The sequence below is a fragment of the Ovis aries genome, chromosome 4 (assembly GCF_016772045.2).
Source record: "Ovis aries strain OAR_USU_Benz2616 breed Rambouillet chromosome 4, ARS-UI_Ramb_v3.0, whole genome shotgun sequence".
Lineage (NCBI taxonomy): Eukaryota > Metazoa > Chordata > Mammalia > Artiodactyla > Bovidae > Ovis > Ovis aries.
Genome location: NC_056057.1, coordinates 32,725,133 through 32,753,054, shown reverse-complemented (window position 1 = coordinate 32,753,054; position 27,922 = coordinate 32,725,133). Strand labels below are relative to the sequence as shown.

Sequence of the window (27,922 nt, the reverse complement as noted above, 5' to 3'; positions counted from 1 at the left end):
TTTAGGGTAAACTTCATAGAGCTCATGTCTTTTCTTTTTTTGTGAGAAATTATTATTCTTTTTTTGCTTTTTTTTTTCTTAAACTTTGCAATACTGTATTGGTTTTGCCATACATCAACATGAATCCGCCACGGGTGTACATAAGTTCCCACTCTTGAACCCCCCCCCCCCCCTCCCTCCCCATACCATCCCTCTGGGTTATCCAGTGCACCAGCCCCAAGCATCCTGTATAATATCATATAAGAAACGAATTGCCAGTCTAGAGCTCATGTCTTTACAGCTGGACTATATTTGGTGAACCGAAGAGAATGAAGACAAAGTCTAGATATTGCAGCGCCTGGTGTCCCCTCCCCCCTTCCCTTCCTCAAAGTGGTCACAGGAACATACAATGTGACATGGTGGTGTGATGGAAAGTTCCTTAAAAACACAAAAATCACAATTCAGCAGTTATGAGCTTGATGAGTTTGGTGAAGAAAGAATAGCATGAGTATGAGAGTGCATGTGGGGGTCAAGGTACAAGAAAGTGCATCCCGGCATTATTTATGTTAGTGAATTGCTAGAAGAGCCTAAATGTCCATCATCAAAGGAGAAGCTGAATACATTATGACACATTCACGCAGCAGGATACTAGGTAACTGTTAAAAAGTTTCATATCATATGTACATACGAAACTCTTCGGCCAGGATATCAGAAGAGCCTATGTGTTCCATGAGTGATCCAGGATCAGAGGCTGTGAGAATTTTGTAGGGAATCCTGGGGATCATTTTTCTTCACTGACTCTCAGAGAAGACGTAGAGTCTGGGAGCTGTGGCAGGAATGCTGTCAGATGTAAAGGTAGTCTGAAAAGAAGTCTAACAGGTAGTAAGAGCTTAGCAAGGTCAGTTTCAGAGGAATGGTGGGTGGGAGGCAAATCAGAATGGGTTGAAGAGTGCGGCAAGACTGGGTCAGGGAGGGGAGCAATCAAGTGAAGCGAACATTGAGAGAAGCATGGCTGTTACAGGGAGTAGAGAGCTGGAGTGGTGGCGAGAAGATGGAGAGCATTTGCATCTGTTTCCCCACCCTCTCGAGCAAGGAGATGCTACAGCACGGGGGACATTTCTGGGAGACTCCAGAAAGCGGGGGAGTGGATAACTAGCGGTGTCACATAGCATGCGTGAAGCACTGAACTTGGAGTGCAGAAGAGAATGACCGATGTCCTCTTGGACGGCTTTGAATTCTCTGTGAAGCATGAGGAAGGATCCCTCCTTCAGAGAGAAGATAGATTAGGTGACAGTGGAGAACAGCTTAGGTGGGAACAGGTGCCCAGCACCCAAGAGGAACTGTGTGGGCTCCTGGGCAGCGTCACTGAGGTCGCAGGTCGGGACCCACAGTGCCGCTGTCTGTAGCAGCACTCCGCCCTGCTGGTGTCAGGGTCACGGAAGACAGGCTCCCAGGGGTTCAGGCTGACCTCGCAAGCACCTGGAGGAAGGGGGTGCAGAAGGTACATATCTTTCAGTGACTGACTGGGACTTCCACGGTGGTCCAGTGGCTAAGACTCCGAGTTCCCAATGCAGGGGCCAGTGTTCAATCCCTGTTGAGGGAACTAGATCCCACATGCTGCAACTAAGACTCAGCACAGTCAAATAAATTAATTAAAATGTTAAAAAAAAAAAGTGACTGATTGATGGGCCCTGGGATCTAAGCTAGACAAGGAAGAACAGGAGGCCAGAAGGTGCCTCAGTCACTTGGGGATAGTTCTCTCCTCCCTGACAGAATTTCATTTTCTCACCCTTTGACAGCCTTTACTCATTTCTGTCTCAGGTTGGGCTTGTTAGAAGCTGCTTAGTCAGTTAGAAAGCTGGAGTTGTTTCTTAAAGCCACCTCTGTCCACTTCTGCCCCCACCAGTGAGCTGCCTAAGGTGGTACTTTCTGCAAAGAAGTGATTTTTTTTTTTTTTTTTTCCTTTTCAGTTTGATGAGATTTAGCTTCTGTGGTCAAGCACAAAAAATAGTACACAGGGCAGATGGCATCTTCATAATAGCTGGGAATCCTGTCTCTCTGGGTCTCTGGACTGTTTCTTTGTCTGTATGTCTTAATATTATTCATTTATCTATTTGCCTGCTCTGGGTCTTAGTTGAAGCATGTGGGGCCTAGTGCCCTGACCAGGGATGGAACCCAGGCCACCTATATAGGGAGCATGGAATCTTAGCTACTGGACCATCAGGGAAGTTCCCAGTTTCTTTGTTTTTGGAAGTAAAATAATTATTTTTCTTATTGTTAATTGATCTAACAGATATGTTTGATCAAAATAATAATACCAAAAATGTATCTGATAATGTATGTTTATGCATGTATATTACATACATATGTATATGGATCTCTTGTTTTAATGAAAAAAAGCACATAAGAGCTGAAGCAATGTTCATACTGGACTGGTTGGTCCAGGGGTTCATTGGAAGGGACTTACAGAAATGCTGCTGATCAAGCTCCCAGTCTTCATGGCTCTTATCAATGTGCATTTTCAATGATAACAAATATATCATCTACTATGCTTTGAAATGTAAATAGGTTGTCTTCTGTTTTCTGGACCTATATTGTGGGAAGGATAAATCAATAAGACATTTCAAAGAATAATTTAGCAAACTCTATTAAAATGAAAACTTTTCACACTTTTAACTCGGCATTTCCATTTCTTACAAAGTACTCCCACAATGCAAAGATGTATGGTCTAGAATGTCCTAGTAAAAGACTGTTGGCCCACGTAGAGGGGCCTGGTTAGGTAAATCAAGGAGTGGACACACAATGGAACACTATACGGCCTTTAAATCATTGAAGTAAGCTGCTCCTGCCTTCTACGACGGCCCACAGGCTGCCCATGGAATGCACATCTCTGCTTTATTTTCTATGGCTTGCTCTTGAATTCTTTCCTGTGTAAAGCCAAGGATTCTCACTTGGGGGCCCATCCCAGGAACTTGCTGGAGACCTGGGACATGACCATCCTCTTGGGACCAATTTTCCTGCAATAGCTTTACAAAGGAAGCAGAAGAAGGGGGTTTTCTCTCCCTCCCCACTTTACCTTTTGTTATAAAAATGTAGCCCACTTAGTTCTTGGGGAGGAGCTCTCTTCCCTGCCTGCTTCTATCCTTCACAAGTATCCTATATTAATAAACCTACTTCTTATATTGGAGAAGGAACTGGCAACCCACTCCAGTACTCTTGCCTGGAAAATTCCATGGACGGAGGAGCCTGGTAGGATACAGTCTATGGGGTCGCAAAGAGTCGGACACGACTGAGCGACTTCACTTTCACTTCTTATATTAAAAAAAAAAAGTGAGGTAAGCCTATATGTACTGACACAGAAGTTTCTTCCCAACATTCTGTTCAGTGTAAAGACGCAAAATAGTATTACAGCATTGATAACGATAGTTACTATTAGACTATGTATAAGGACTAAAGATTGAAGAAATGTACACAACAGTGTTAAAGACAATGTTATCAGGAATGTGGAGTGTACTTTTCATTCTATGTATTTCTATGTGGTCTGAATTCTCTATAGTGAACAAGCATAACTTTAGTGACTAATGGAATTTTTGAACATAATTTCTCTGCTAAGCATGTTGCATTAATTACTGGTCACACAATGAGTAGGTAGTGTATATTAGCTATTCTACAGATAAGAGGATTAGGAAAGTTAACCCGTCCAAGTTCAAGTTTAGATTCTTTACTTAAAGAGATAATCTTTTCAAACTATGTATCATAAAGTGAATATAGTCTTCCCAGGCTCAGCTTCTCTTTTTTTAGACGCTGGCTCTTCTGGCTATTTCTCCTTCTCATTGTGACTTCACTTTCCTCTCACAACTATTAAAATTCATTTCCTCTGGGAAGTTACCACAGACTCCTGGCTCATTAACTTCTCTGTAGCATTTTGATGTACTCACCACTGTGCTTTAGCATATACGTTACCATTTGAGCTGGTAAAGAATCCGCCTGCAAGGTGGGAGACCTGGGTTCCATCCTGGGTTGGGAAGATCCCCTGGAGAACAGAAAGGCTACCAATTCCAGTATTCTGGCTTGGAGAATTTAGTCCATGGGGTTGCAGAGTCAGACATGACTGAGCGACTTTCACTTTCATTTTCTACCATTTGAATTTGCATGGTTCTATTCTCATTCACAGAATACACAGAAGAACTATACAAAAAAGATCTTCACAACCCAGATAACCATAATGGTGTGATTACTCACCTAGAGCCAGACATCCTGGAGTGTGAAGTCAAGTGGGCCTTAGGAAGCATCACTACGAAGAAAGCTAGTGGACGTGATGGAATTCCAGTTGAGCTATTTCAAATCCTAAAAAATGATGCCGTGAAAGTGCTGCACTCAATATGCCAGCAAATGTGGAAAACTCAGCAGTGGCCACAGGACTGGAAAAGGTCAGTTTTCATTCCAATCCCAAAGAAAGGCAATGCCAAAGAATGCTCAAACTACTGCACAATTGCACTCATCTCACATGCTAGCAATGCTCAAAATCCTCCAAGCCAGGTTTCAACAGTATGTGAACTGTGAACTTCCAGATGTTCAAGCTGGTTTTAGAAAAGGCAGAGGAACCAGAGATCAAATTGTCAACATCTGTTGGATCATCAAAAGAGCAAAGGAGTTCCAGAAAAACATCTACTTTTGCTTTATTGACTATACCAAAGCCTTTGACTGTGTGGATCACAACAAATTGTAGAAAATTTTGAAAGAGATGGGAATACCAGACCACCTGACCTGCCTCCTGAGAATTCTGTTTGCAGGTCAAGAAGGAACAGTTAGAACTGGACATGGAACAACAGACTGGTTCCAAATTGGGAAAGGAGTACGCCAAGGCTATATACTGTCACCGCTTTCTTACCTTATATACAGAGTACATCATGCGAAATGCTGGGCTGGATGAAGCACAGCTGGAATCAAGATTGCTGGGAGAAATATCAATAACTCCAAATATGCAGATGACATCACCCTTATGGTAGGAAGTGAAGAAGAACTAAAGAGCCTCTTGATGAAAGTGAAAGAGGAGAGTGAAAAAGTTGGCTTCAAGCTCAACATTCTAAGACCATGGCATCTGGTCCCATCACTTCATGGCAAATAGATGGGGAAACAGTGAGAGACTTTATTTTTGGGAGCTCCAAAATCACTGCAGATGGTGACTGCAGCCATGAAATTAAAAAAGACACTTGCTCCTTGGAAGAAAAGCTATGACCAACCTAGACAGCATATTAAGAAGCAGAGACATTGCTTGACCAACAAAGGTCCGTCTAGTCAAAGCTACGGTTTTTCCAGTAGTCATGTATGGATGTGAAAGTTGGAGTATAAAGAAAGCTGAGCACCAAAGAATTAATGCTTTTGAACTGTGGTGTTGGATAAGACTCTTGAGAGTCCCTTGGACTGCAAGGAGATCCAACATGTCCATCCTAAAGGAAATCAGTCTTGAATATTCATTGGAAGGACTGATGCTGAAGCTGAAACTCCAATACTTTGGCCACCTGATGCAAAGAACGGACTCACTGGAAAAGACTCTGATGCTGGGAAAGATTGAAGGAGGGAGGAGAAGGGGATGACAGAGGATGAGATGGTTGGATGGTGTCACTGACTTAACGGACATGAGTTTAAGCAGGCTCTGGGAGTTGGTGATGAACAGGGAAGCCTGGTATGCTGTAGTCCATGGGGTCGTAAAGAGTAGGACACCACTGAGTGATTGAACTGCACTGATTCTCATTCATCTTTGAGGATGAGCTCCAGGTGAGGAACTTGACACTTTGTTTAGAACTTATGATAATCCTTCATAGCCTGTTTCTAAACCTTCTCAATAGATTTTAGGACTGAATCTTTAATGTAACACTTGCATTTGGTGGGTCCTTAATATTAACGATCATCAATTCCTGTAAATCAAGCAAACCTTTTCTTACACAGCACTCTATGTTTTCTCTACTGAATTATGTATATAAATGTCCTTCAGTTGAGTAGCTTCTGAGTTAATAATTCCAGTAAAGTCATGTCTTCTTTTGATTTTTTTTCTTAGTGTAGGGGAGGTGTGAGTCATATAGAATCACTAGAAGGTTTCCAAATGAAAAAGTTTGATACTTACTGTGTTTACAAAATATATATATATATATATATATATATATATATAAAATTCCTCTATTTCTCTGTTTCAGTGCTGACTGGGTTAAGTGCTGTTTACACTATAAATGACCAAACATATAAGAATAGATTTCCAGCTGGTTGATATGTGGTTGAGAAAAGAACCTCAAGGTAACTAGTTATCATATTGATTCTAGATTATCTTCTTCATCAGGTACAAGCAGACAAACACATACTCTTTCCCATACAAGTGAATCAAAAATAATTTCTATTTTGTTCCACAAATATCTGAATTACTTTCAGGATGTCATCAGCAGCAAAAATAACATGGTCTACACCCACAGTTGGTTGCTCTTTAGAACAGCTGTGCTCCATATACTTTAGTACTAGAGTGACAAGAATCATCAGGGTGGACTATTCAATTCAAGATTTGGAAACAATTTGACAAACTACTCAATTCATACTGATAACTTCAGCAATCTAAAAGCTACTTTATAATACAATTTAGGGTAGGAAAGACGACTTCTTTTCTTCTAAATTAAATCTTTAAAAATTTGTAAATTTATTTAAAGTATATGGAAAAACATAGAAACTAATGGATAGCTATGTACTCATCACCCACTCTACAAAATTCTACTATTGTCATAAGTTTAAATTTAAAAAAAAATCACAGGTATAATGTTCCCTATATATGCCTTCTAAATCTCATTCTTTTTTCCCCTCTTTCCTGGACAAACTCTATTCTAAATCTGATGCTAATTTTCTCAGGCTATTGCTTTACTATGTTTGTAAGTTTATAAACAATATATAGCATTGTTTTGTGCTCTGTACTTTCAGTGGTATATTATACCACCTGTGCTTTTTGGCTGTTTATATGTGTAACTCAAGTTGTACAGATGTATCACATTATACCAAAGGGTATCTGTTACCTTGTGCATGAACTTCTGGTTGTTTCCATTATTTTGCTACTATGAATAATACTATTTAGTTTTATATGTCTCCTTTTCCCAGGTGCAGTAGTTTCTCATATATTCATGTGCATACCATCCTCCCATAAATCTCATAAAAATGGAGACTGATTTGGTAGCTTTGGTATGAGGCTTGAAATTCTACATATGTATTAAGTTCCCAGATGATGTTGATGCTGCTGGTTCTAGGACCACACTTCGAGGAGCAAGGGCCTTGCAAAGGAGTAAAAATTTCTAGGTTGTAGAGGATGATCATCTTTAACGTTACTGGATGTTGCCAAACTGTCTCTGAAGTGCCTGCACCCATCCACACTCCTGTCAACAGCTCACGACAGTCTCCAAAATACCACATCTTCATTAACACCATCATTGCAAGACTCCGATTTTGCCAATTTAATGGATAGGAAGTGGTATTTTGTCATATTAATTTGCCGAGTATTATTGATTTGATCAAATTATATTAATCTGATGAATAATATTGAAGTCAGATCTCTTGAGCTTCTTCTGCAATAATTTTTAACATAAACTAATGTCTGGGTAAAGAAAATGTCTTCATTCATCTGTTTCGTACTTTAAAAACAACCTTGTACAGCCATAGCCAAGATTAAGTCTTGAGACTTTCAGGCTAGAAAGACAAGTTGCTCAAACAGATGGATGACCTGAAGGTGGCGCTGTCCCAGCTGCATGTTTCTGAACTGCCGGGCAGCACAGCATCCAAACTCTCTAAGACTCAACTTGTTTGCAAATCTATTGCCTTTGTTCTCACCGCCATTAACCAGACTCAGAAAGAGAATCTTAGGAAATTCTACAAGGGCACAAAGTACAAGCCCCTGGAACTGCAGCCCAAGAAAATATGTGCTATGCACTGCCAGCTCAACATGCATGAGGAGAATTGGAAAGCCACACAGCAGCAGCGGAAGGAATGGCTGTGAACACTGTGGAAGTACAAGGCCAAGATCTGACCATTGGGGCATCACCAGAAAACAAACTGGCTGGAAAAAAAGAGAAAGGCTGAAGGGCGTCCTTCAAGTTAAAACAGCAGGATGATAAAGAGCAACAAAAACCAGACAAAAACATAAAACTCCTTCATAAAGGTAAAAATATAAATCTAGAATTATGTAGTGTTGGAATGTAAGTGCATAAATCACTTTTAAATCTGGCACGGAATTTAAAAAAACAAAAGAAGCATAAAGAGTAATTATATATCTATGTTAACAAACATGCAATATTAAAATAATTTGGTAATCTGTCTCAAAAACATAAAGTGGGTGAGGCAGAACTGAAATGGAGCACTTTTTATGTCACTGAAGTTAAATTATGTAAAATATATTATAACTTTAAAACACTTTATGTAATTATATCAGTAACCACAGAGAAATTATAGAATATACACAAAGGGAAATGGAAAGGGAATCAAAATGTGTCACTACAAAAAAAAAAAAAATCAGCAAAGCACAAAATAAGGCAGCAGGAAGAAAAGAACAAAAAAGTTATTTACAGAAAACAATGAACAAAATGGCAATAGTAAGTCTTTTCCTGTCAGTAATTACCTTATATGTAATAGGTTAAATATACTAATTAAAAGACACAGATTGGCTGAATGGATAAAAAATAAGAACCAACTAATAGGTTGTCTACAAGAGGCATGCTATACATCTAAAGATACACATAGGCTAAAAGGATGGAAAAATATTCCATGAAAATAGGAATCCAAAGAGAGTAGAAGTGGCCATACTAAGATAAAATAGACTTTAAAACAAAAACTATCATATGAGACAAAGAAGGACATTATATAATGATAACAGGGTCAATTCACCAGGAAGATATAACAATTATAATGTACATGCACCTAACGTTAGAACCCCCAAATATATAAAGCAAACATTGACAGAACTGAAGGGAGAAACAGACAGCAACATAGTAACAATAGGATATTCCAATATTCCACTTTCAGTTATGGATAGAACAAAGAGGAGATCGGTGAAAAAAACAGAGGACTTAACACTACAGAATAACTGAACCAAACATCTACTGAGCACTTCACCCAAGAACAGCAGGATACACGTTCTTCTCCAGTACACACGGTCGTTCTGCAAGACGGTCCACATATTAGGCCACAAAACAAGTCTTAACAAATTTAAGAGACTGAAATCATACCAAGTATCTTCTCTGACCACAATGGAATGAAACTAGAAGTCAACAGCAAAAGGTAAAAACACAAATAAGTGAAAACTAAACAACACACGCTTAAACCACCAGTGCGTCAAAGAATAAACCACAAGGGAACTTAGAAAATACTTAGAGACAAATGAAAACAAAATACAACACATCAAAACCTAGGCAAAAGCAGTGATACGGAAGCAAAAGCAGTGATAAGAGAGGAGTTTATAGAGATAAATGCTTGCATTAAAAAGATGATCTCACATCAATAATTTAATTTTCTACTTTAAAAAAAAACTAAATTTAGCAGAAGAAATAATAAAGATGAAAGGATAGTAAATGAAATAGAGAATAGAAAAAGTGGAAAAAAATCAATAACTAATAAAACCAACTGAGTGTTTGTGTCCTTTACCCAAATTCATATGTTGATGCCCTAACCACCAAAGTGATGGTATTTGGAGGTGGGGGTCTTTTGAGAGATAATTAGTTTAAATTAGGTCATGAGGATGGCAACCTCATGATGGCCTTGTAAGAAGAGGAAGAGAAAGGAATCTATTTCTTCATGCACATGTACCAAGAAAAGGCCATCTTAGTACCCAAGCGGGCAGCTATCTGCAAGCTAGGAAGAGGGTCTCACCAGAACTGACCATGCTGGCACCCTGACATGGACTTCAAGGCTCCAATACTGAGAGAGATAAATGTCTGTTTTGTAAGCCACCCTGTCTATGGTGTTTTATTATGGTGGCATGTGCAGACTAAGACATGGTCTTTTAAAAAGATCACAAAAATTGGCAAATCCTTAGCTACATTAACTAAGAAAAAGAGCTAAAAGATTCTAATAACTAAATTAGAATCAAAAGAGTGGATATTATAACTGATGTCACAGAAATAGAAACGGATTATAAAAGATTACTGTGAACAATTAAATATCAACAAATTAGATAACCTAGAAGAAATGGATTGATTCCTGGAAACATACAAACTACCAAAACTAAATCATCAAGTAGTAAAGAATCTGAATAGACCTATAATAAGGAGACTGAAGCAGTAATCAAACACTGCCAACCAGGACAAGATGACTTCACTGAAGGATTTTATCAGACAATTAAGGAATTAATACCAATCTTTCCAGAGAACTGAAGAGGAGGGAACATCCCCAAACTCACGGTATGAAGCCAGCATTGTTCTGATACCAAAACCAGAAAAAAAGACACAAGAAAACCATAGACAAATATTCCTGATGAATAATGATACAAAAATCCTCAATAAAATACTAGTAAACTGAATTCAACAGCACATTAAAAGTATTTACACATGATTAAGTGGGATTTGTATCTGGAATGCAAAGATGGTTCACCATACAAAATCAATCAGTATAAATATACAACATTAACAAAATGGAGGACAAAACTCCTAAGATCATCTCAACTGATGCATAAAAAAATATTTGACAAAGTAAAAACTTTTTCATGACAAAAACACTCAACAAACTGGGGAAAATAAGGAAACTACCTCAATATAATAAAAGCCATACCTGAAAAGGCCACAGCTAATATCATATTCAATCATGAAAGAAAGCTTTTCCTTTAAGATCAGAAACAAGGCAAAGATGCCCCCTCTCACCACTACTATTCAACAGAGTACTGAGTGTCCCAGTCAGTGCAATTAGAGTAATAATAATAAAATAATAAATAACAAGCTTTTGTCCATTGACTACAGAGTGAAAACCTAGGTCATTTAGAAAAGCTGTACTCCAATATATGAATCTACCAGATTAACCAATTTCCTGTTGTTGAACAACAGATTGGATTCTTTTATGAACAATACTTGAAAAATACATACTCTGTAGCTAAATCATATCTTTTAAATAGTTTTAATATCAGCTTCTCTCTCCCTTTCTAATTAGCTCTCAGCTGTTATACTTCTATCCTTCTGTGATCAAATAATCAAGCTAGTTAGATCATTTTACCTGTAATAAAACTTTATATGCAATTCTGTCCCTTTCTCTAAGTCCTAGGGGAAAGAGGCAGCTGTTGTAGAAGCTGTGAAATGGGGCTGTCTGTGCTTATTCGGGAGTATATGTTCAATGTGACCAGCTGTCAGAATTGGTTCTTGCCTCACTGAATAAACCCAGATGGCAGTACTTGCTCTTGCACCTTTTGGTTGCCTCTTCCCTTCCACTCCTTTTTAAGGTCTTGAAACTTAATCTACCTTTATGCAGGATTCATACCATGAGTAGGAGAACTCTAGGAGTCAACTGTAAGTTGAAAAAAAAAAAAAAAAAAAACCATTGAAAGTCCTTATAAAGAACTTGAAATCAAAACAGAAACTTAGGGTCTATTTATCATCTCTATACCAAGGATGGTTTCAAACATACCCCTTATTTGGAATGCTGGGGTTCCAAAACTTAGTTTGAATCATAAAGTTCTTCAAAAAGTGTAACAGAGAATCTGGATCCCCTGAGGACCAAATCCTTTGTATATATGCTAAAATCACATGGAGCATATATCTTTAATAGGTAAGACTTTCACTTAAAAATCAGTTCAATACCTGATCTGTGTAAAGAAACTGTTCTCACAGTGCTAGTTATATAATTTTCTGAGGCTTGAAAAAGGAACACAGAACTCTTGACACATATGCTTCAACTAATGACGTCTCTGGCTGTTTGGATCAACCATATATATAAGATACTACTCCTTCAATCTGAGGACACAGGGAGACCCAAACACATCTGAAAATTCTAATAAAAACTCTAGAAACAGCTGGTGAGTCCTCATCCCTCAATATACACTATTCTTGGGCGGGGGAAGAGGTTATTGATAATTTTAATTTCCTTAAATTTCCAAAGTTGTTATAATAAACATTTTATAGAAAGGTTTTAAGAAATACACCAAAAGGAATGAGCATACCTTAATAATGTAAATGGAGGTGGAAGAAAGCCTAGACTTGTTCTTCAATGACCTTTTTCCAGTTATAAAGTTACTTCTCCGTTACTTGAAAAAAGCCTAGAAAAGATGCATCTTGAATACTTGTTTTAAAAAAAATGCTTTTCAAAAATGCACCTTGAAAAACTAGCTTGATCATAGTATCATTAAACTTGCCAATAATGTTTAGTTCGAAAAAGCTTCCTAATTTTCCGTGATCTTCTTTTAATTAAAAAAACAAAGTACCACATCACATGTACATGGTAAAATATGCAAACAGTTCAAATGGTAAAGTTTTTCTCCAATTCTTTTACCAGAGGTAGTCATTACTAGCAAGTTTCTTAATTCTTCCAGAAATGTCTTATGCATCTACAAAGGATATATACATACACAAATGCTCTTCATCTATATGAGATCATAATTTCTAGTCCTCTTACAATCCATCCACTTGATGAGACAATGTGAGAAAAAAACAGAATTACATAAAAATTAGGCCAAGATAGAAACTAGCATGAAACTGTTGACAAAAACTCAAATGGTTCACGAGATGGCCAAAACTGAGGAGGAAAAATTTTGAGGCGAAATGCTTCTTAGGTACTAAAAATAAAAGCTTCTACCCTTTAAAAATTATATTTCTCTCTTTAAGAGAATCTTCTTTACATGAAAGAAAGTCACCATGCTACTGATGTTTATTCAGTAGGTAGACTAAACAAGCATTTTTTTCCTATTGGTTCTAGAAATTATCTCTTTCCTTAAAAAAAAAAAAAAGTTTAAAGGTAAAAATTTAAAGGGTAAGACAGTATAAAGTGATACAGAATGAAAAAAGTACTTTATTCAGTGCACCCTGACAGTTTTTTCAGTTCCATTCATCATTACAGTAAAAAAAAAAAAGAAAAAATCTGTTGCTACTTTTTGTTGTTTTACTTAAATAGCTAGACTCAAGGAAAAATGTTAAATTTAAGAACTCCTGTTATTATTGAAAATTTATACTTCTTATAAATATACATGCAATATATATGCATATACACGTGTATGTGTAAGTGTATATATATATACACTTTTATATATATATATCTCTCTCCTCTTTCATATGAACCACTCAAAACAATTTTAAAAGCTGGGTTTTTTTTCTGTATTTAAAATTGCCCTTTTAAATATTTAGAAGTTCCACAGGTGGTGGCTTTAATGGAATTTTTCCCAGAGTAAATTTCTTGGATTGAAATTGTTCTAGTTCTTCTGCTGTTAGTTGATCCTTGGGTGTGAATAATGCATTATCTGTTGTGGTACTGCCAAGCGAGAATGAGAGAGAGGCAGGTACGCTGCTGTTTCCAAAGGTGTCACTGGATGACTTAGAGAAAGCAGTGTGAGGCTGTGAGCCTGGACTACCAAAACCAGCTGCAGAACTGCCACTTCCAAAGGCTGGGGCCACTGGAGATCCAACAGGGCTTGCTGCCATAGAAGGTGAAAATCCTGAAAATCCAGATGATCCAAAACCAGAAGCTGCAGGGGTTTTAAATGAAAATGAAGCAGCAGATGTGATTTCGGGTTTCCTAAGGCCAAAAGTGGGAGTAGCAGCAGCGATGGCAGAACTGGCAGCAGGTACAGCTCCAAATGCAGGAGTATTCCCAAACACAGGAGGGCTTCCAGAAGAGGCTGTAGCAAATCCAGAGCTTGGTTTAAAACTAAAATTCTGAGCACTGTTGCTGCTGCTGTTACTCACTGGAAAACCTACAAAAACCAGGAAAAGAAAAAAGAAACTATTAGTCAAAAAATGTAGCTATATTACCACCTTGCCCCCACTTTTTCTTTTTCTTATTTCTGCCATGTTTAGATGATGAGAAACTTATTGGAAGGAAGAAAAGTGAAAATGAGAAGTTAGGACAAACTCACTAAACCCTGTTGGCCTGTCTTTCTGCTACACTGATCTCATTCACACTCTAATTTACCTTCACTTAAGAAGGTAGCTCTTGAGAAATCTCAGGGATTAGGGAGTGGACCTTCACTTCAGTTTGTCCTCTCCTCTCGGTAGAGCTGTCATTTGAAGACAAAACTATGCTGTTATGTACAGAAACGAGAAAGTCCACACAGGTGCTATTACCGTAGCTATGTAGTCCTATGAAACTCTAGAAAAACCATTCCTAAAATATGCATCTAAAACCTGAGCCATAGGGTCTTTCAAAGCACGTGTCCATTCTGAACACTATTTCACAAATGCTGCTGCTGCTGCTAAGTCACTTCAGTCGAGTCTGACTCTGTGGGACCCCATAGACGGCAGCCCACCAGGCTCCCCCATCCTTGGGATTCTCCAGGCAAGAACACTGGAGTGGGTTGCCATTTCCTTCTCCAATGCATGAAAGTGAAAAGTGAAACTGAAGTCGCTCAGTCGTGTCTGGCTCTTCGCAACCCCATGGACTGCAGCCTTCTAGGCTCCTCCGTCCATGGGATTTTCCAGGCAAGAGTACTGGAGTGGGGTGCCATCGCCTTCTCCAAACCACAAATGCTAGATGAGGCAAATTCTTTGAAGCTCTATTATGGAAGGTGGTAGAATTTGCAAGGGTGACTTAAAGTGGCACAGAGACACCTTCAGACTTTGTATTTGAAACCCATAAAATTCCATTTTTCTAAATCAGTCAAGTCTTGCATGACTTTGTCACTTACCTGGTGACCCAAATGTTACTGTTTGCCTATTGCCAAATCCAAATGAAGGTGCTGCTTGATTCACTCCATCCTGTAAATCGGACAGCTATTAAAAAAGAGGTAGGCAAGTGAATAACTCAAGTACTTTTTCTGTACACTTTTAGCCAAATTTAATTTTTCAAATGTGCACTTTAAAATGTCTTCATTTTGTTTAACATAGAAAAATGTCCACAAGTGAATATGCATAGAAAAAATGGGCCCTTCTCAAGGAGTTCAGAGTGATGGTCTGGCTGATGAATTGTGAGTGTTAATCTCCTTTTCAATGAATTTTTCACTTAATCCTGACCTCTAATAAGTCCTTCCTCATTAATACAAGCATATATTATTTCTCTCATTTGAAAACCCTACTGGCATTGTTTTTAAAAAATAGTTATTTATTTGGCTGACTTGGGTCTTGGTTGTGGCACTCAGGATCCTTTAGCTACGGCCTGTGGGATCTAGCTCCTCAACCAGGTATAGAACCCCAGCCGCCTGCATTGGGAACGCAGTCTTGGCCACTGGACCACAAGGGAAGTCCCCAGCATTTTTTAAAATTCAATTGTATTGAGGTATAGTTTACATAAAATAAGATGCATCCACTGAGAAATTTATTTTTCAATCGGTTTTCATACATTTACGACCATCACTACAATCAAGATTTAGAATATTTCCATCACCCATAAAAGTTCTCGTGTGTCTATTTCCAGGCAACCCTCTTCCAACCTCTGGTCCCAGGGAACCACTCATCCACTTTTTACTACTAGAAATGAGGTTTGTCTTTTCTAGAGTTTCATATAAATAGAATCATATAGTTTACAGTTTTTGGTTTTTTTGGTGGGGGCTAGCTTCTCTCTCTCAGCTTGTGTGATAAATTATCATATAAGGAATGTGGATAAACAAATTATATTATATCCATATAATGAATTAAAAGAATAATTGGACATAAAGAATTGATGCATTATGACTAACCTAGATAGTATATTCAAAAGCAGAGACATTACTTTGCTAAGGTTCGTCTAGTCAAGGCTATGGTTTTTCCTGTGATCATGTATGGATGTGAGAGTTGGACTGTGAAGAAGGCTGAGCACCGAAGAATTGATGCTTTTGAATTGTGATGTTGGAGAAGACTCTTGAGAGTCCCTTGGACTGCAAGGAGATCCAACCAGTCCATTCTGAAGGAGATCGACCCTGGGATTTCTTTGGAAGGAATGATGCTAAAGCTGAAGCTCCAGTACTTTGGCCACCTCATGCGAAGAGTTGACTCACTGGAAAAGACTCTGATGCTGGGAGGGACTAGGGGCAGGAGGAGAAGGGGACGACAGAGCAAGAGATGGCTGGATGGCATCACTGACTCGATGGACGTGAGTCTGAGTGAACTCCGGGAGTTGGTGATGGACAGGGAGGCCAGGCGTGCTGCGATTCATGGGGTCGAAGGAGTCGGACACGACTGAGCGACTGAACTGAACTGAAGCCAGCTGTAGGTGGGCTATCCAAGATTCTCACCTACAGAAGGGCCCCTTGGAAGCTGTCAAAGAACACAGAACTTCCAACCTTGAAGGAAGCTCCGTAGTTCTCTGAACTCAGTTACCCCTTACACATTAGCATTGGTGATGGTAGGCCACCTCTCATCTTGAGAAAAAATACTTCCAAGAAGTCCTACTGAATTCAAATGGCATGACAACAACTGAAAGGCAGAAGAAACTAGCTTGCACAAGAGTCTAGTCATTTAGAAGCAGATATTTAAGGAGTAGGGTATTGGGACTTTCAGTCATTCACTACGTTCAGGCAGCTACTACTCTCATAGCTTTTTTCAGAAAGTACAGAGAAATATAACCTAGGAAACTGGAAATATTAAATTCCAAACGTAAATATTTTATTTAAAAATAATGCTCTTAAGAACATTTTGGGGGGTAGAAAAATAAACTTTATCAACAGAGATAATGAACATGCTACAGCAGTATCATGTATCTTTGGGGACCAGTGCGTATATATCTCCTAACAGCATTTCTGTATGAGACAGGAACATATGGTAAGTGTCCTTCAGTCACCAAAGTATGCATTAGTCTCCATGTGACTTCCCTGGTGGTCCAGTGGTTAAAGAATCTGCCTTCCAATGCAGAGGATGCAGGTTCGATCCTTGGTTGGGGAACTAAGATCCCACACACCATGGGGCACCTAAGTCCACATGCCTCAACCAGAGAGCCTACGTGCTGAAATGGAGATACCATGCGCCAAAACTAAGACCCAATGAAGTCAATAAATAAACAAATAAATTTAAAAATGTGTATTCATATCATTTTTCAAAGCAATTTCTTTTCAAATGCTGACAACCTGGAATATTTGAATTTATATTATATAATATTTCCCAATTTTCAAAACTAGTACTACCAAAATTAAAAACCTAACCCTAAGAATAGTTTTAGAAAAGCATAATTATCTGTGCTTTTCTGACTAAGGAACAGAGAGAAAGGAATTCCAGAACCTTGACTCTAAATGATAATATATTATGGTTCTTGAGAATGTGTATCATAATTCTTGATAGAGAATTTTAGCTTTGTTTCACAAATCCAAAATGAAATGCTGCAAAAAGGCAACAGATAAGATACTTCCTTGTAGGAGATTCTCCACTACTCACCAAAGCTATTGCAGTTGATGTATTTAGACTTTTCAGTTCATTCACCCTGTTCCTCCACTGATTTATTAACTGCTGGACAGAATTTAGCTGAAGAGGACAGAAAAATAATGTGTCAGTATTGAGTGTTTAAGGTAATCTCTTCAACAACTTCATGTCTTTATTCCCAAAGTCGCAATAAATTTATAAAGCATTTTTATGGCCCACAACTTGTAAAATCCTCATTGCTCTACCCTGCTTGCCACAGACACTCCTGCTGTAGACGCCTTTCCCTTTCCCTATTCCCCAGCTCCTTGTGTCACCTAGTTAAGATCCCAAGCACCTGGCAGCACAGAGTTATTAAAGGTTATGTTTGGACGGGAGACAAACATGTGTACTGGTTGATATGATATTGACGGTAGACAATAGGAAAGTACAGTTTATGTCATTTCCTTTAAGCACTAAACTTATTCTCCCCCAGTTTTTCAGTTTTTTGATACCTGACACATGAGAAGGCTAATCCTCACCCAACAGTGCATCTTATTTGTTTTCCTAGCATTCATCATGGTGTCTGCATGTAAGAGATGCACCATAAACGTCTGTCAAATGATGAAAGGGTATGATTTCTGGGACTGATTGCTGGATAATTGGTAATAAAAACAAAAGCACTGGTAGTTACTATAATCAAAGTATACTCTCATCACTTTAGATAACCAACCAATTGTAAAGAAAATAATTTAGAATATAGTTTTCTGAAAAAAAAAAAATATATATATATAGACCTCATCCACTTTGCCAACACACAAGTGAGCCACTATAGAGAAGACAATAATTAACAGCTAATCTGTTAGTTAGATGAATAGGAAACAAACTTACATAACTCTGTAAGTTATTGCTGGTTAAGAAGTTATGGTATTCAAGTCTCAACTCCTCTGGTGAAATGTCTGTAAAACCTGAAGTGAGGAATCAATTGGAATCTTTAAATACCAATACTTTTGATAGTATAGTAAAATGAGAGGTGCTAGATAGGAAAATATGCTAATCTTGATCATTAGAAAAATTTCATAATCATAAGGAAAGAATTCAAAAACTAGACTCTATTTAATAAAGTATAAAATTAGGATAAAATATAGTTCATTATTGAAGGGGTAAAATTTTCTAAAGATAAATGGAGTGGAAAGAATAATACAGAAAAGAAAAAGAGTTGATTACATATACATTTGAACTTATAAAAAAAATTCTGTATGTCAAAAACTGTAACAAGCAAAATTAAAAGGCAAACAGTAAACTGGGAACACCATAACTGCAACATATATGACAGAAGAGTTAATGAGAATGTATAAGAGCTAATAGCTCTAACAAATCAGTAAGAAAAATAAGCTAACATGGGCAAAGATAATGAGCAATGGGCAAGCAATTCACAAAACAACTCAAATAGCCAGTATACAAATGAAATTGAAAAGTTCAGTTTAAAATTACAACTTAGGACTTCTCTGGTGGTCAGGGAAGATTCCACATGCCACAGGGCAACTAAACCGACGTGCCACAACAACTGAGTCCGAGATGTAGAGCCCTCGAGCTGCAATTACTGAGCCTCCATGCCACAACCACTGAAGCCTGCATGTTCCAGGACATGTGCTCTTCAACAAGAGAAGCCACTGCAATGAGAAGCCCATGCACCACAGCTAGAGAACAACCCCCACTCACTGCAGTTAGAAAAAGCCCCTGTGCAGTAATGAAGACCCAACACAGGCAAAAATAAGCGGATACAAACTTTTTTAAAAATAAAAATACAACTTAAAATAGATACAATGTTTTATTTATCAGATTGGCAAAAACTAAAAATGGATGATTATTATTAAGGATGCGGTGAAATGGACATTCTTCTAAGTTGCCATTATGGAAATCACGGTAAAGCTTTTCTGGGAAGAAAATTGTCAATAAATGTCAAAGGCCTTACAAATACTCATACCTTTTGATTCTAACAGAATTTCTAGAATCTGACCTCAGGAAATGATTGAACATGTAAACAAAGGGTGTTACATAAAAAAAGATGTTCATTTTAGTATTTCTAGTAATAGAGACATTGAAAACAACAAGGCTTCTGCAACACTAGGTTATGATTGCTAATTCTATATATAATAAGAAATAAGTGTGTACATGTTTTGAAAGAAATACACTAAAATGTTACAGCTGTTAACTCTGAGATCAGTTGATCTTTATTTTATTTACATATTTCTGTATTTTTCAAATTTTCTATGATATAACTTTCATAATAGGAAAACTTTTTGAGGAAAAAAAAAAAAAGAAGAAGAAGAAAGAAAATTGCTCAGGATATTTTTCTACAGAGAATTACTGGTAACCAGATACCACTAACTCCAAAGACTTGTACCTTCGAATAAAAAAATCTAAAACATTCAAATCAGAACCCTCGATGCTCTCTAACAACTTATCTTTACAAACTACTCAGACCACAAAACCAAGAATCACCTTGTATTTCTCTTGTTGCCCATATCTAATTAATAAGCCTCCTGCCAGTTCTAGCTCCAAAACAGAACACGGATTTGAACCATTCTGTCTCCACTGCAAGTAACTCTCAGTCAACAGCAGCTGTCTCCTAACTCATTTCCCTTCCTCTATTTTGTGCCCCCAACCCCTGTTCCCAGCAAACCATTTCTTTTCACGTAACAGTCTAAGCAAGCTTTTTCTAATCAGATCACATCCCTCCTCCTGCTCAAAACTCTCTGTGGCTTCCTAGTGCAATTAGGCCCAACATGATCTGGCCCCTGGCTGCCTCTCTCTGGCCTAACATTGTATTACTCTTTCTCTTGTTTACTCTCTTCCAGCTATTCAGGCCTCACTAATCTACAAGTATGCCAATCCTGTTTGCACAACGGGCTCTGCACTACCTATTATATTGCCAGGAACATTTCCCCTCAAATCTTCCCAGAAGAGACATCTCTTCATTCAGGACTCAGCTTCAATACTACTTCCTAAAAAGAGATAACCACTCTAAGTAAAGAAACACTGTCCCTCTGGTTACTTTCTCTTCCTTCCATCAGTCACTCATGGTGAACCACAAAGACAGAAATTGATCTGGGCGACTATTTTCTCAATTCTTTCAAAGGTAAGTATAAATACAGTATCATTCTAGTGGCAAAAGAAAAATTCATTCATTATAAAGGATGCCTACAAGACAGCAATTCTCCTACTTTCTGACTTCAGGACCCTTTTACATTCTTAAAAATAATTAAGGATTCCAGACCTTTTGCTTACATAGTTTACATTAATCAATATTCACCATATTTGAAATGAAAACTGGAAAATGTAGAAAATATTAATTCACTTAAAAATAAGAAATCAATGTGTCAACATAAATTTAAAAAAATATTTTCCAAAACCAAAAATAAAAACTTAGTGATATAAGTGGCATTGTTTTATGTTCGCAAATCTCTTTAATGCATGGCTTAATGGAAGACTGCTGTATTATAATATCTGCTTCTGCTCTTCAATCTGCTTCAATCTGTTTCAATACATTGCCTGGTTCAAGTATATATACAAAGAAAAACTTCTCACACAGATATGTAGCTGGGCAAGGATGACTTTAGTAGTCTCTTCAGGTAGTTGTGGATATTCTTCTTTGGTACAATACCAAAACTTGACAGGCAATAGTTTCTTAAAGATTAGCTATAATGTGGACTCAAATCATATTAATGATATCATAGTAATGAACCAAACTATTAATTAGTTTACCCATTCCAGTATTCTGGCCTGGATAATTCCATGGACTCTCTAGTCCATGGGTTTGCAAAGAGTCAGACACAACTGAGTGCCTTTCACATTACTTCACTTTCAACCATGTACAATTTTGTAACTTCACACACTGGTCATTTGGAAAATATTGGTTCACTGAGTTATCCAGAATTTCCAAATGTTAACACATGTCATCTTACAATAGAAAAAAAATTCATATTTGTTAATGTTACTTTATGTGTGTTTCCCATTTGCACACAGAATACTTAAAAGGTGTATCCTTATAAAATTAATAACTTTTACCTTTTCATCAGGGACATTCTTAAGTGAAAATGTCATTAAAAAATTTTTTTTATTGACTACTATAATCTACTAGTAGTTTGTTGCCTGTACCTTATCAACAGCTTTACACCAACAGTACAAATCTCAACACAGTGAAAATGGCAATTAATGTCTTAGTATTATTATGGAAATATTTCTAAACTTGTATAGTCCCTAAAAAGGATCTCAGGAAAAGGGTTGCCAGATTTAGCAAAAAAAAAAAAAAAAAAGGTTACTCAATTAAATTGGAATTTCTGACAAACAAATACTTCAAAAGGTAAGTATATCCTAGCAGTCCAGGGGTTAAGACTTCACGCTTTCACTGCCATGGGCCTGGGTTCAAATCCTGGTCGGGGAATATTAACACCCCACAAGCCATATGGTAATGCCAAAGCCAAAACACAAAAAAGTATAAGTATGCCCCAAATAGTACATGGGATATCCATATACTAAAAATATAATTACTTATCTGAAATTTAAATTTAACTGGATGCCCTATATTTTATCTAACAATGCTGCTGAGGGATCTATATTTTATATTGAGAACCACCGCTTTAGGACATTAGGCATCATGTCCAATTCTCAACTTTTTAAAAAAGGCTTAACACTTATTACCTTTACAGAAAAATCATTATTTAAAATTATTTATTTGTATTGCTTATTGCCTCCATCCCTCAAGAACATAAACTTCATGAGGGATGGATCTCAGCTATCTTACTGCTATATCCCTACTACCTAGAATGAGGCCTGGCAAAAAAGAAATTCAATAAGTATTTGTTGAATGATTAGTAAATAAATGACTAAGGAGTGGTGTGATGCAAATGCTCACAGAGAATGAGCAGGGAGAACAGAGACAGAAATTCCAGAGTTCTAATAGACTGAAAGGGCCCTCATTTTCCAAAGACCTCCTGTTCAACTGCATAGGGCCTAGGACCACTCAGAGGAGGCTTAGAAAACTGTGGTCTAGCTTTCAGCCCAAATGAGCTATGGACAAAAGAAAGTGGGAAAGAAAGGAGTATTCTAAGGCTCCCTAACTTCAAACATTACCTCCAGAAGAGGTACCAACATGCTTTATTAAAAATAACTATCCTTAGATAAAAAGAGGAAAGAGAACAGAATCAAAGCCTAATGGCAGGCATAATATGACTCTTCTATTCTCTGTAGGCAGCTAAAGGTTCCGAAGTAGTATCTACAGGGAACCAAGGAAGCAGAGCCTCTTCTTAGGCTTACAGAATTAGAAATGCGGCCAGTGGCGAGTCCTCATTTTACTGGTTTTCTTAAGGGATCAATATATCTTGAACTATATCTTCCAAACTAAATCTCTGAATTACAAAGTTCTGGTAGAATACTCAGGTATTTTAAACAATGTCCAAACTCCCCTAACTGTAGCTAAATTTTTGGTTAATTTCTTTTTTTGATCTGGTCTTGGTTTTAGAAAACAATAGCAGTAAAACACATTTTAAAAACACATTAATTTCTAGTTACCTGAAATATTCGGTTTCTTTTTCACCGGTGAATAAACAGAAAACATCCACTGCCCTGATGATTCCCAAACCTCCATATCTTTAACAATACCTTCCCTAAAAAAAAAAAAATGGCAAAAGATGTTTTTCTTCTGCTTGGTAAAATTTATCATCGATAATTTACAGTGATTGTTATAGCAAATATATAATTTTAGATTTTTCCACTATATTTTCTGAAGTGTCCTTCAAAGCAGAAGTTTACAAAAATATGAGCTGCACTTCATGATTATAAATAATATCAAAGACATTTATAATTTTGGTTTTCCAGTACACTGAACCATTAACCAATATATTTATTGAGAACTCACTAGATACATATACATCTTAAAGAACTGAAATATAAAATACACAATATTAACTTTAACATTTAAAAATACACAATATTAACTTTAATTTTCTCTGTTCATTATAATTAACATCAATGATCATTTAACTGGGGAAGAAAGAACCAGTAAGTAATAAAGAACCATAAAATATTTAAGTAGGTAGGACTTCAGAGATCATTTTGTCTAATTCTCACATTTTGCAAAAACAGAACAGACTCATGTCCATGGTTAATTTGTTAGCAAAGTCATGGATATATTCAGCTCTAAATTAAATATTTCCCTCTTACCCAGAATGGCACAATTAATGAAGTAAGAATGGTAGTTGATAATAAAATAATACTAAAATTTAGGATTTTTACAATAACATCAAATATAGGAAGGAGTGTTTCATTTGTTTTATTTTACTTACTCAATTGTATATGATACATGGCTCAAAATGTTTACAACTAGTTCTAATTTAATTATGGGATATAAAAGACTAATGAATATATTTAAGCACTATCCTAGTTGCTGGGAGCTGAGGGAACACTTATATACAGCCAGGCACTGTTTCAGCACCAGTCATAAATTCTACTACAAATGTTCTCAATAAATGATAAGAAATATACTCCACAATAATGAAGGAAATCAAATGAAATCAGTCTGCATGAAGTAACTGAAGTAAAAGTTTTATTATAGAAAGAAAAATACAAGATGCTATTAAGTGACTTCAAAAATCACAAACTGCTTTAAATTACCTCATAGTTTGTAAAGAACTCATAATTTAACATAAGCAGGATTACCTTAGAAAGATATTCACAGTACAGTATCATCGATAGAAAAGTGGAAAAGAGTAATTATCCCCAAGAAGACATTGCACTGACATAGAAGAATCACATTTTAAGTTGAAATAAAGTCTAGCATGACACCTGCAAAACAGAGATTACCTCTGATCATGGATGCTTTTTCTTTTGCTTATTTTGATTTTATAACAATTTAATAAAATAATAAGATTACTTCTTTTTTAAGGAAATATTACGGGTGCTTTGGGGAAAAAATAAGCAAATGGGTGGTAATTTTTCTGAAGGCTTTCACTTACAGAAGCTTCTTATCATCTTTCTGGTCATCAGAGCCAGGTGAAGCAAATGGGTTCTGAGATAAGCCAAATCCCCTGTTCTTGCTAGCAGACTCTCCAGAATCAAAAGCAGCAAAAGATGGCTTTTCTTGATCTCTGCTGCCCCCCCATGGTGTAGGCTTGGAGAAACTGGATGGCTGGATAACATTGGAATATCTCTGACTGGTGGTATTCCATCCTCGTCTGTTACTACCTGAAATAAACAACAAAATAAACAATTTTACTAGCAACTCATGTTTTCAATCTCCAAAAATTTCATTATATTTTATCTTATTATATGCAGATATTATATAAAGATTCAACAGGCACTACATGCCCACTCATTTTAAATTATAAAACTTTTCATTTTCAATATATATTATTAAGTATAATATCAACAAAGGGGCTTCCCTGGTAGTAATGCAGGTTTGATCCCTAGATCGGGAAGATGCCCTGAAGAAGGAAATGGCAACCTACTCCAGTATTCTTGCTTGGGAAATCCCATGGACAGAGGACCCTGGAGGACTACAGCCCGTGGGGTCACAAAAGAGTCAGACACAACTGAGCAACTGAGCGCGCGCGCAAACACAGACACACACACACACACACACACACACAGTAGCAACAAATCACACAATGATCTAATTTAACAAGACTGAGAGGACTGTAAATCCATAGAAAAATTATGATATATTACTAAGTTCAATTGATGTAAGTTTATTAAATAAACAATTGTTTGATAATGGAGTGGAAAGAAGGCATGTAACCTATATCATAAGCTCCTTCATGATAAAAAGCTGTATCTGTATCATTCTTTGCTCCCCAATTGGGCCCTATATAGCAGTAAAAGCTGAAGAAAGAGCAATGTATTAAGAAGTTTATTGAAAAGATTAGATTCTACCTTCTGTCCTTGATAGATGGGTAAATCTATTTGACACAGTATTCTGAGAAAGAAAACACCTATCATCCTATTTTCCATATGAGAATTGTAGCAGTAGTTTACATATGAATAAAGTGCACTGACTTCCTCTATTATAAGCATGTTTTTAGCATTCTTATAACTATCAAAATGAGCCAACAGGACTTTCTCCTTTCTGTCTCTATATTTAAAAAAGATCTTATCACTTCAACTATATTATTTATTCATCACTTCTCAGTTGGGGCCAAGATAATTCACCATGTTTCTACCTGAATTAGGAGATATGCTATTAAATATGTATAATAAAACTGGAGTGATGGGAGATACACTCCTTTAAAAAATGCATCTCCCAATTCTAAAACTACTTAACGAAACCAAAGAGGAAAGGGGGAACATTGCTACACCAGATCCCACAAGTAGGGGTTAATAATACTGTATTTTTCTAGAGTTTGATCTTTTTTTGTGATCTTTTTTCCTTCACAACTGAAGAAATTCATTCCATCATTTGGATATAGCTTTTGGCCTTCATACTTACTGACTCTGCAAGCATTCATTTCTGGGCATTAAATACACTGTTTATTTAACTAGTTTTATTTACACTTTTAAAATCCATCAATCTATCTATTCAACATTTATTCTGTACTGTATTTAGAGTAAGTCTCCACAGAATGTTAAATATAACGTTTTGTTGTTCCTGGAAATACATTTGTCTGAGCCCGAGTCCTAATTTTTGGTTCGGAATATTTCACTAGACTAATTGTGGGTAATTCAAAAAGACTGTCTTCTAGAAGAGCTATAAAAGTGAAACCACAATGTAACAAAAGGTTTAAACGTCAGATGAATAGCCGTACAGGAGTAAAGAGAAGGGAGAGATGGTCAGCATCCTGTGGTACTTTTTAAGAACTAAGTCTCAGTTCTAAAAAAACTAACTATTCATCTGACCTCTAAAACCTTGCATTGTACTATAGATTCACTTAGGATCCCTCCTCTCCTCGAAGACGGTCCCTTTGCATCATCCATAATTGATTTAGTGAAATATTCCAATTTTGACAATGACTTAGGCAGAATGACCAGAAGACAGGTCACCGTAGTCCTGCATACCTTTCTTTACCTCAGAGCCCAGAGTTCCTAATTCAGCAGCCCACTCTCCCGATTTTACCTCCAATTTTACAAGCATGTGCATTTATATGAGGTTTACGGCTCTGTAACTTTTATTAGATTTTCAAAGGAGTTCACGACTTCCCCAAAGAGCCCTGACTCTGACCCCACTTACTAGCCTCTCCCTAGAAAAAAGTTTAGAAAAAAAAAAAAATTACATTAAAAGCATCAACGGGAAAAACCAGTACCCAGAAAAGTAGTACAATGTTACAGCAAGAAGGTGTCTAGGTCGACTTACACCAATTCTGGAACCACTGCCGTGCAAAGACTAGGTAGTTTTGATATGTAATTACGACTTAAAAATTCGTTGTTTTTCACTGTAACCACGAATAAACTGCAGTCCGCTTAACAAAATCAGCCGTAATTCCTAATCAAAGGGCGAAAACGTCAGTGGGCGGGGCGGGCGAGGGGACGGCGCGGGCACGTCCGCGTCACCTGACTGGTACGCCGCGGCGCTGTGCCCAGCGGCTGGCCCCAGGAGGGGCGCCGGATCCTCGCCCGCCCGGCCCCACGTCAGGCCTTCCCCTGCTCGGCTAGCTGCGCAGGATTGAGGAAAACATCACCTGTGGGCTGCTGCTGCCGTCCTCCGCCCGCACCCCTGGCGCCGGGATGTTCGTTCCAGCACCGGTCTCCGAAGCGGCAGCGGCCTTGCAGGAAGAACTGACAAATGGTCATGGCGACGGTGTCGCGAACTGAGCGGTCTTCATTCGGCACCCTCAGCGAGCAGAGCCCAGAGCAACCGGAGGTCCCGGCTCCGCTACTGTGATGTCATCTTCTTGCGCCTGGTAAAGGCCCTTTCTCTATTGTCCCGCCCATAGTGTGATGAGAGGCGAGGATTTTACCCAATAAGATTTGGGAACAGTGGGCCCGCCCCGCACGCACTGAGCGCAACGTTGGGAGGGCGGGATGCTTGAACGGTTTTGCGGAGAAAGGCGCTTAAGAACTTGATGCAGGGTCTCGTTCGAGATAGGCTTGAGATCTCAAATGAGAAGAAAGTTGGTTAGGCAAACCAAGGACTTCAGACCTGGGAGGAGCATTAGCTGTGATTTGAGAAGCATAGTCGTATTTTCATTTGTAACTGCTTAGTAAAAACCTGGCCAGCCGTTCATCAGGATGGGTAACAATGTAAGCCAGTAGTAACGTTTACAGGAAGCAGATTAAAGACAAACTGCAACTAAAAAGTATCATAACAACCGGCATCTTTGGGTGAGTACTACATTCTTAAACAGAGAAACTTTGTTCTTTTAAAACCCACGTGAACGTTGCTATGTGAACTTTTATCAGTAATAACGAAACATTCCACTCGTTGCCTAGAGGATCTAAGACACCTGACACAGAGAAGCAGCTTCTATTTCTCACCAGGTGCAGAGCTGCGGATAGGGGGATTCCTG

At 37.7% G+C, this 27,922-nt stretch overlaps 2 protein-coding genes across 20 annotated transcripts in view; one reads left to right on the top strand and one right to left on the bottom strand.

The window, feature by feature from the left end:
* Positions 1–266: 266 nt before the first annotated feature.
* NUP42 (nucleoporin 42) lies at positions 267–27,301 on the bottom strand. Of its 18 annotated transcripts, none has more exons than XM_060414559.1 (11): positions 27,095–27,301; positions 24,440–24,668; positions 22,998–23,092; positions 18,315–18,391; positions 17,463–17,549; positions 14,810–14,894; positions 12,137–13,879; positions 4,222–4,326; positions 3,943–4,012; positions 2,447–2,568; positions 267–1,458 (listed from the first exon to the last, which is right to left on the bottom strand). In XM_060414559.1, the coding sequence occupies exons 1-7, from the start codon at positions 27,204–27,206 to the stop codon at positions 13,302–13,304; spliced, it is 1,263 nt and encodes a 420-aa protein (XP_060270542.1). In that variant the 5' UTR covers positions 27,207–27,301; the 3' UTR covers positions 267–1,458; positions 2,447–2,568; positions 3,943–4,012; positions 4,222–4,326; positions 12,137–13,301. The 18 variants fall into 18 exon arrangements, with proteins under 18 accessions (XP_060270542.1, XP_060270553.1, XP_060270547.1 ...); XM_060414570.1 differs by having other exon boundaries at positions 14,810–14,879; XM_060414564.1 differs by having other exon boundaries at positions 4,222–13,879.
* Positions 26,973–27,922, top strand: part of HYCC1 (hyccin PI4KA lipid kinase complex subunit 1) — a 216,582-nt gene continuing 215,632 nt past the window's right edge. Inside the window, exon 1 of one of the 2 annotated variants that reach the window (XM_042248458.1) lies at positions 26,973–27,316. The gene's annotated coding sequence lies outside the window, so the exon portion shown is untranslated. Of the gene's footprint in view, positions 27,738–27,922 lie in introns of both variants that reach the window. The other variant, XM_042248457.2, reaches the window with a different exon arrangement.

Bases quoted from the DNA above. Each gene is read 5' to 3' on its own strand.
- NUP42 (XM_060414563.1), bottom strand. From the start codon at position 27,206: ATGACCATTTGTCAGTTCTTCCTGCAAGGCCGCTGCCGCTTCGGAGAC. The intron at 23,093-24,439 runs GTAAGTGAAAGC...TTTTTTTTTTAG, and splicing joins AAAGATGATAAGAAGCTTCT to GGAAGGTATTGTTAAAGATA. The intron at 17,550-18,314 runs GTAAGTTTGTTT...TGTCCTCTTCAG, and splicing joins GCAATAACTTACAGAGTTAT to CTAAATTCTGTCCAGCAGTT.